Source organism: Cetorhinus maximus, unplaced genomic scaffold (genome assembly GCF_964194155.1).
Source record: "Cetorhinus maximus unplaced genomic scaffold, sCetMax3.hap1.1 HAP1_SCAFFOLD_488, whole genome shotgun sequence".
In the NCBI taxonomy this organism is placed as follows: domain Eukaryota; kingdom Metazoa; phylum Chordata; class Chondrichthyes; order Lamniformes; family Cetorhinidae; genus Cetorhinus; species Cetorhinus maximus.
This window is the reverse complement of record NW_027596430.1, coordinates 40,001-48,871: the sequence shown is the minus strand read 5'-3', so window position 1 is coordinate 48,871 and position 8,871 is coordinate 40,001. Positions and strand designations below refer to the sequence as shown.

General features: G+C 48.5%; 1 protein-coding gene across 2 annotated transcripts in view; it reads left to right on the top strand.

Moving 5' to 3' along the window:
* Positions 1-595: 595 nt before the first annotated feature.
* LOC144673844 (arylamine N-acetyltransferase, pineal gland isozyme NAT-3-like) overlaps positions 596-8,871 on the top strand; it is a 19,461-nt gene continuing 11,185 nt past the window's right edge. The window contains exon 1 of one of the 2 annotated variants that reach the window (XM_078535485.1): positions 596-719. In XM_078535485.1, the coding sequence (XP_078391611.1) occupies positions 711-719 (9 nt within the window). In that variant the 5' untranslated portion in view covers positions 596-710. The other variant, XM_078535486.1, reaches the window with a different exon arrangement.

The window sequence follows — 8,871 nt, the reverse complement described above, 5'->3', positions numbered from 1 at the left end:
GAGAGAGAGAGAGAGAGACAGGCAGAGAGGGAGAGAGAGAGAGAGAGACAGGCAGAGAGAGAGAGAGAGACAGGCAGAGAGGGGGAGAGAGAGAGAGAGGGAGAGACAGGCAGAGAGGGAGAGAGAGAGAGAGAGACAGGCAGAGAGAGAGAGAGAGAGACAGGCAGAGAGGGGGAGAGAGAGAGAGAGGGAGAGACAGGCAGAGAGGGAGAGAGAGAGAGAGAGACAGGCAGAGAGAGAGAGAGAGAGACAGGCAGAGAGGGAGAGAGAGAGAGAGAGACAGGCAGAGAGGGAGAGAGAGAGAGAGAGACAGGCAGAGAGGGAGAGAGAGAGAGAGAGAGAGACAGGCAGAGAGGGAGAGAGAGAGAGAGAGACAGGCAGAGAGGGAGAGAGAGAGAGAGAGACAGGCAGAGAGGGGGAGAGAGAGAGAGAGGGAGAGACAGGCAGAGAGGGAGAGAGAGAGAGAGAGACAGGCAGAGAGAGAGAGAGAGAGACAGGCAGAGAGGGAGAGAGAGAGAGAGAGACAGGCAGAGAGGGAGAGAGAGAGAGAGAGACAGGCAGAGAGGGAGAGAGAGAGAGAGAGACAGGCAGAGAGGGAGAGAGAGAGAGAGAGAGAGAGGGTGAGTTTGGAACGACGACAGAGACTCTGTGTTCTGCCTGGTCTCGGAATCAGGAAGTGGACCAGGCAGCAGTTTGACAATCGACATCACATGAACAGGGTGAGTTAGGGGCCTGTCACCTGACCTCCCTGCCCCTCACACGCAACCTGCCCTGTCCAGGCACCTTGCTGAGGGGCAGAGATCGAGAGGGCACGATGGGTGTGGGGCATGTCCGGGACATCTGAGCCCTCACAACACAGTGAGTGAAAGTCACATTGAGGCCTGTTTGTAAATCAAGGCTGGAGAAGTGAAAGGGAGTGAGATCAGCAGCGAGGGAGGTGTAGTGGGGGTGGGGAGAGAGAGAGACAGGCACAGAGAGAGAGACAGGCACAGAGAGTGAGGGACAGAGAGAGAGAGACAGGCAGAGAGAGGAAGAGACAGAGAGAGTGAGAGAGAGAGTGTGTGTAGACTGAGTGGGAGAGAGAGAGTGTGTAGACTGAGTGAGAGAGAGAGTGTGTGTAGACTGAGTGAGTGAGAGAGTGTGTGTAGACTGAGTGAGTGAGAGAGTGTGTGTAGACTGAGTGAGAGAGAGAGTGTGTGTAGACTGAGTGAGAGAGAGAGTGCGTGTAGACTGAGTGAGAGAGAGAGTGTGTGTAGACTGAGTGAGAGAGAGAGTGTGTGAAGACTGAGTGAGTGAGAGAGTGTGTGTAGACTGAGTGAGAGAGAGAGTGTGTGTAGACTGAGTGAGAGAGAGAGTGCGTGTAGACTGAGTGAGAGAGAGAGTGTGTGTAGACTGAGTGAGAGAGAGAGTGTGTGAAGACTGAGTGAGTGAGAGAGTGTGTAGACTGAGTGAGAGAGAGAGTGTGTAGACTAAGTGAGAGAGAGAGTGTGTAGACTGAGTGAGAGAGAGAGAGTGTGTAGACTGAGTGAGAGAGAGTGTGTGTAGACTGAGTGAGAGAGAGAGTGTGTGTAGACTGAGTGAGAGAGAGAGTGTGTGTAGACTGAGTGAGAGAGAGAGTGTGTGTAGACTGAGTGAGAGAGTGTGTAGACTGAGTGAGAGAGAGAGTGTGTGTAGACTGAGTGAGAGAGAGTGTGTGTGTAGACTGAGTGAGAGAGAGAGTGTGTGTAGACTGAGTGAGAGAGAGAGTGTGTGTAGACTGAGTGAGTGAGAGAGTGTGTGTAGACTGAGTGAGAGAGAGTGTGTGTAGACTGAGTGAGAGAGAGAATGTCTGTAGACTGAGTGACAGAGAGTGTGTGTAGACTGAGTGAGAGAGTGTGTGTGTGTAGACTGAGTGAGAGAGAGAGTGTGTGTAGACTGAGTGAGAGAGTGTGTAGACTGAGTGAGAGAGTGTGTAGACTGAGTGAGAGAGTGTGTAGACTGAGTGAGAGAGAGTGTGTGTAGACTGAGTGAGAGAGAGAGTGCGTGTAGACTGAGTGAGAGAGAGAGTGTGTGTAGACTGAGTGAGAGAGAGAGTGTGTGTAGACTGAGTGAGAGAGAGAGTGTGTGTAGACTGAGTGAGAGAGAGAGTGTGTGTAGACTGAGTGAGAGAGTGTGTAGACTGAGTGAGAGAGAGAGTGTGTGTAGACTGAGTGAGAGAGAGTGTAGACTGAGTGAGAGAGAGTGTGTGTGTAGACTGAGTGAGAGAGAGTGTGTGTAGACTGAGTGAGAGAGAGAGAGTGTGTAGACTGAGTGAGAGAGAGTGTGTAGACTGAGTGAGAGAGAGAGTGTGTGTAGACTGAGTGAGTGAGAGAGTGTGTGTAGACTGAGTGAGAGAGAGAGTGTGTGTAGACTGAGTGAGAGAGAGAGCGTGTGTAGACTGAGTGAGAGAGTGTGTAGACTGAGTGAGAGAGAGAGAGTGTGTAGACTGAGTGAGAGAGAGAGTGTGTAGACTGAGTGAGAGAGAGAGAGTGTGCAGAATGAGTGAGAGAGAGAGTGTGTGTAGACTGAGTGAGAGAGAGAGTGTGTAGACTGAGAGAGAGAGAGTGTGTGTAGACTGAGTGAGAGAGAGAGTATGTAGACTGAGTGAGTGAGAGAGTGTGTGTAGACTGAGTGGGAGAGAGAGTGTGTGTGTAGACTGAGTGAGAGAGAGAGAGGGTGTAGACTGAGTGAGAGAGAGAGTGTGTAGACTGAGTGAGAGAGAGAGTGTGTAGACTGAGTGAGAGAGAGAGTGTGTGCAGAATGAGTGAGTGAGAGAGTGTGTAGACTGAGTGAGAGAGAGAGTGTGTGTCGATTGAGTGAGAGAGTGTGTGGACTGAGTGAGTGAGAGAGTGTGTGTAGACTGAGTGGGAGAGTGAGTGTGTGTAGACTGAGTGAGAGAGAGAGAGTGTGTAGACTGAGTGAGAGAGAGTGTGTGTGTAGACTGAGTGAGTGAGAGAGTGTGTGTAGACTGAGTGAGAGAGAGAGAGTGTGTAGACTGAGTGAGAGAGAGTGTGTGTAGACTGAGTGAGAGAGAATGTGTGTGTAGACTGAGTGAGAGAGAGAGAGTGTGTAGACTGAGTGAGAGAGAGAGTGTGTGTAGACTGAGTGAGAGAGAGAGTGTGTGTAGACTGAGTGAGAGAGAGAGTGTGTGTAGACTGAGTGAGAGAGAGAGTGTGTGTAGACTGAGTGAGAGAGAGAGTGTGTGTAGACTGAGTGAGAGAGAGAGTGTGTGTAGACTGAGTGAGAGAGAGAGTGTGTAGACAGAATGAGAGAGAGAATGTAGACTGAGAGATTATGATAGAGATTGTGTGTAGAGTGTGAGGGAGTGTGTGTGTAGAGTGTGAGAGAGAGTGTGTGTAGAGTGAGAGAGAGTGTGTGTAGGCTGAGAGAGACAGTGTGTGTAGACTGAGTGAGAGAGAGAGAGTGTGTAGACTGAGAGAGAGTGTGTGTAGACTGAGTGAGAAAGAGACAGTGTGTGTAGACTGAGAGAGAGAGAGAAAGTGTGTGTAGACTGAGTGAGGACAAAGTGTGTGTAGACTGAGAGAGAGTGTGTGTAGACTGAGTGAGAAAGAGAGAGTGTGTGTAGACTGAGAGGGAGAGAGAGTGTGTGCAGAATGAGTGAGAGAGTGTGTGTAGACTGAGTGAGAGAGAGAGTGTGTAGACTGAGTGAGAGAGAGAGTGTGTGTAGACAGAGAGAGAGTATGTAGACTGAGTGAGAGAGAGAGTGTGTAGACTGAGTGAGAGACAAAGTGTGTGTAGACTGAGAGAGAGTGTGTGTAGACTGAGTGAGAGAGAGAGTGTGTAGACTGAGTGAGAGAGAGAGTGTGTGCAGAATGAGTGAGAGAGTGTGTGTAGACTGAGTGAGAGAGAGAGTGTGTAGACTGAGTGAGAGAGAGAGTGTGTAGACTGAGTGAGAGAGAGAGTGTGTGTAGACTGAGAGAGAGAGTATGTAGACTGAGTGAGTGAGAGAGTGTGTGTAGACTGAGTGAGAGAGAGAGTGTGTGTAGACTGAGTGAGAGAGAGAGAGTGTGTAGAATGAGTGAGTGAGAGAGTGTGTGTGTAGACTGAGTGAGTGAGAGAGTGTGTGTAGACTGAGTGAGAGAGAGTGTGTGTGTAGACTGAGTGAGAGAGAGTGTGTGTAGACTGAGTGAGAGAGAGAGAGTGTGTAGACTGAGTGAGAGAGAGAGAGTGTGTAGACTGAGTGAGAGAGAGAGTGTGTGTAGACTGAGTGAGAGAGAGAGTGTGTGTAGACTGAGTGAGAGAGTGTGTAGACTGAGTGAGAGAGAGAGTGTGTGCAGAATGAGTGAGAGAGTGTGTGTAGACTGAGTGAGAGAGAGAGTGTGTGTAGACTGAGTGAGAGAGAGAGTGTGTGTAGACTGAGTGAGAGAGAGAGTGTGTGTAGACTGAGTGAGAGAGAGAGTGTGTAGACAGAATGAGAGAGAGAATGTAGACTGAGAGAGTATGATAGAGATTGTGTGTAGAGTGTGAGGGAGTGTGTGTGTAGAGAGTGAGAGAGAGTGTGTGTAGGCTGAGAGAGACAGTGTGTGTAGACTGAGTGAGAGAGAGAGTGTGTGTAGACTGAGTGAGAGAGAGAGAGTGTGTAGACTGAGAGAGAGTGTGTGTAGACTGAGTGAGAAAGAGACAGTGTGTGTAGACTGAGAGAGAGTGTGTGTAGACTGAGTGAGAAAGAGAGAGTGTGTGTAGACTGAGAGGGAGAGAGAAAGTGTGTGTAGACTGAGTGAGAGAGTGTGTGTGTAGACTGAGTGAGAGAGAGTGTGTGTAGACTGAGAGAGAGTGTGTGTAGACTGAGTGAGAGAGAGTGTGTGTAGACTGAGAGAGAGTGTGTGTAGACTGAGAGAGAGAGAGAGTGTGTGTGTGTAGACAGAGAGAGAGTGTGTGTAGACAGAGAGAGAGTGTATGTAGACTGAGTGAGAGAGAGAATGTGTGTAGACTGAGTGAGAGAGAGAGAGTGTGTAGACTGAGTGAGAGAGAGAGTGTGTAGACTGAGTGAGTGAGAGAGTGTGTGTAGACTGAGTGAGAGAGAGAGTGTGTGTAGACTGAGTGAGAGAGTGTGTAGACTGAGTGAGAGAGAGAGTGTGTGTAGACTGAGTGAGAGAGAGAGAGTGTGTAGACTGAGTGAGAGAGAGTGTGTGTGTAGACTGAGTGAGTGAGAGAGTGTGTGTAGACTGAGTGAGAGAGAGAGAGTGTGTAGACTGAGTGAGAGAGAGTGTGTGTAGACTGAGAGAGAGAGTGTGTGTGTAGACTGAGTGAGAGAGAGAGAGTGTGTAGACTGAGTGAGAGAGAGAGTGTGTAGACTGAGTGAGAGAGAGTGTGTGTGTAGACTGAGTGAGTGAGAGAGTGTGTGTAGACTGAGTGAGAGAGAGAGAGTGTGTAGACTGAGTGAGAGAGAGTGTGTGTAGACTAAGAGAGTGTGTGTGTAGACTGAGTGAGAGAGAGAGTGTGTAGACTGAGTGAGAGAGAGAGTGTGTAGACTGAGTGAGAGAGAGAGTGTGTGCAGAATGAGTGAGAGAGAGAGTGTGTGTAGACTGAGTGAGAGAGAGAGTGTGTAGACTGAGTGAGAGAGAGAGTGTGTGTAGACTGAGTGAGAGAGAGTGTGTAGACTGAGTGAGTGAGAGAGTGTGTGTAGACTGAGTGAGAGAGAGAGTGTGTGTAGACTGAGTGAGAGAGAGAGAGTGTGTAGACTGAGTGAGAGAGAGTGTGTGTGTAGACTGAGTGAGTGAGAGAGTGTGTGTAGACTGAGTGAGAGAGAGAGAGTGTGTAGACTGAGTGAGAGAGAGTGTGTGTAGACTGAGTGAGAGAGAATGTGTGTGTAGACTGAGTGAGAGAGAGAGAGTGTGTAGACTGAGTGAGAGAGAGAGTTTGTAGCCTGAGTGAGAGAGGGAGAGTGTGTAGACTGAATGAGAGAGAGAACGTGTGTAGACTGAGTGAGATAGAGAGAGTGTGTGTAGACAGAGAGAGAGAGTGTGTGTAGACTGAGTGAGAGAGAGAATGTGTGTAGACTGAGTGAGAGAGAGAGAGTGTGTGTGTGTAGACAGAGAGAGAGTGTGTGTAGACAGAGAGAGAGTGTGTGTGTAGACTGAGTGAGAGAGAGAATGTGTGTAGACTGAGTGAGAGAGAGAGAGTGTGTGTAGACAGAGAGAGAGAGTGTGTGTAGACTGAGTGAGAGAGAGAATGTGTGTAGACTGAGTGAGAGAGAGAGTGTGTGTAGACAGAGAGAGAGAGTGTGTTGTGAGAGAGGGTGCGTGAGAGAGAGAATGTGTGTAGACTGAGAGAGTGTGAGAAAGTGTGTGTAGTGAAAGAGTGTGTTGTGAGAGAGGGTGCGTGAGAGACAGAGTATGTGTGGCCTGAGAGATTGTGAGAGAGAATGTATGTCTAGAGACAGAGTGCGAGAGAGAGAGTGTGTGTAGACTGAGGGAGAGAGAACGAGAGAGTGTGTAGACTGAGAGAGAGAGAGTGTGTATAGACTGATTGAGAGATAGAATGTGTGTAGACTGAGTGAGAGAGAGAGAGTATGTGTAGACAGGGAGATAGAATGTGTGTAGACTGAGTGAGAGAGAGAGAGTGTGTAGACTGAGTGAGAGAGAGAGTGTGTAGACTGAGTGAGAGAGAGAGTGTGTGCAGAATGAGTGAGAGAGAGAGTGTGTGTAGACTGAGTGAGAGAGAGAGTGTGTAGACTGAGTGAGAGAGAGAGTGTGTGTAGACTGAGTGAGAGAGAGAGTGTGTAGACTGAGTGAGTGAGAGAGTGTGTGTAGACTGAGTGAGAGAGAGAGTGTGTGTAGACTGAGTGAGAGAGAGAGAATGTGTAGACTGAGTGAGAGAGAGAGAGTGTGTAGACTGAGTGAGAGAGAGTGTGTGTAGACTGAGAGAGAGAGTGTGTGTGTAGACTGAGTGAGAGAGAGAGTGTGTGTAGACTGAGTGAAAGAGAGAGTGTGTAGACTGAGTGAGAGAGAGAGTGTGTAGACTGAGTGAGAGAGAGAGTGTGTGCAGAATGAGTGAGAGAGAGAGTGTGTGTAGACTGAGTGAGAGAGAGAGTGTGTAGACTGAGTGAGAGAGAGAGTGTGTGTAGACTGAGTGAGAGAGAGAGTGTGTAGACTGAGTGAGTGAGAGAGTGTGTGTAGACTGAGTGAGAGAGAGAGTGTGTGTAGACTGAGTGAGAGAGAGAGAGTGTGTAGACTGAGTGAGAGAGAGTGTGTGTGTAGACTGAGTGAGTGAGAAAGTGTGTGTAGACTGAGTGAGAGAGAGAGAGTGTGTAGACTGAGTGAGAGAGAGTGTGTGTAGACTGAGTGAGAGAGAGTGTGTGTGTAGACTGAGTGAGAGAGAGAGTGTGTAGACAGAATGAGAGAGAATGTAGACTGAGAGAGTATGATAGAGATTGTGTGTAGAGTGTGAGGGAGTGTGTGTGTAGAGTGTGAGAGAGAGTGTTTGTAGAGTGAGAGAGAGTGTGTGTAGGCTGAGAGAGACAGTGTGTGTAGACTGAGTGAGTGAGAGAGTGTGTGTAGACTGAGTGAGAGAGAGAGTGTGTGTAGACTGAGTGAGAGAGATAGTGTGTGTAGACTGAGTGAGAGAGAGAGTGTGTGTAGACTGATTGAGAGAGAGAGTGTGTAGACAGAATGAGAGAGAGAATGTAGACTGAGAGAGTATGATAGAGATTGTGTGTAGAGTGTGAGGGAGTGTGTGTGTAGAGTGTGAGAGAGAGTGTGTGTAGAGTGAGAGAGAGTGTGTGTAGGCTGAGAGAGACAGTGTGTGTAGACTGAGTGAGTGAGAGAGTGTGTGTAGACTGAGTGAGAGAGAGAGAGTGTGTAGACTGAGAGAGAGTGTGTGTAGACTGAGTGAGTGAGAGAGTGTGTGTAGACTGAGTGAGAGAGAGAGAGTGTGTAGACTGAGAGAGAGTGTGTGTAGACTGAGTGAGAAAGAGACAGTCTGTGTAGACTGAGAGAGAGAGAGAAAGTGTGTGTAGACTGAGTGAGGACAAAGTGTGTGTAGACTGAGAGAGAGTGTGTGTAGACTGAGTGAGAAAGAGAGTGTGTAGACTGAGAGAGAGAGAGAAAGTGTGTGTAGACTAAGTGAGAGAGAGTGTGTGTAGACTGAGAGAGAGTGTGTGTAGACAGAGAGAGAGAGAGTGTGTGTGTGTAGACAGAGAGAGAGTGTGTGTAGACAGAGAGAGAGTGTATGTAGACTGAGTGAGAGAGAGAATGTGTGTAGACTGAGTGAGAGAGAGAGAGTGTGTGTAGACAGAGAGAGTGTGTGTAGACTGAGTGAGAGAGAGAGAGTGTGTAGACTGAGTGAGAGAGAGAGTGTGTGTAGACAGAGAGAGAGAGTGTGTGTAGACTGAGTGAGAGAGAGATAGTGTGTAGACTGAGAGAGTGTGAGAAAGTGTGTGTAGTGAAAGAGTGTGTTGTGAGAGAGGGTGCGTGAGAGACAGAGTATGTGTGGCCTGAGAGATTGTGAGAGAGAATGTATGTCTAGAGACAGAGTGCGAGAGAGAGAGTGTGTGTAGACTGAGGGAGAGAGAACGAGAGAGTGTGTGTAGACTGAGAGAGTGAGTGTGTGTATAGACTGATTGAGAGATAGAATGTGTGTAGACTGAGTGAGAGAGAGAGAGTATGTGTAGACAGGGAGATAGAATGTGTGTAGACTGAGTGAGAGAGAGAGAGTGTGTGTAGACAGGGAGAGAGAATGTGTGTAGACTGAGTGAGAGAGAGTGTGTGTAGACAGGGAGAGAGAGTGTATGTAGACTGAGTGAGAGAGAGAATGTGTGTAGACTGTGTGAGAGAGAGAGAGTGTGTAGACTGAGAGAGTGTGAGAAAGTGTGTGTAGTGAAAGAGTGTGTTG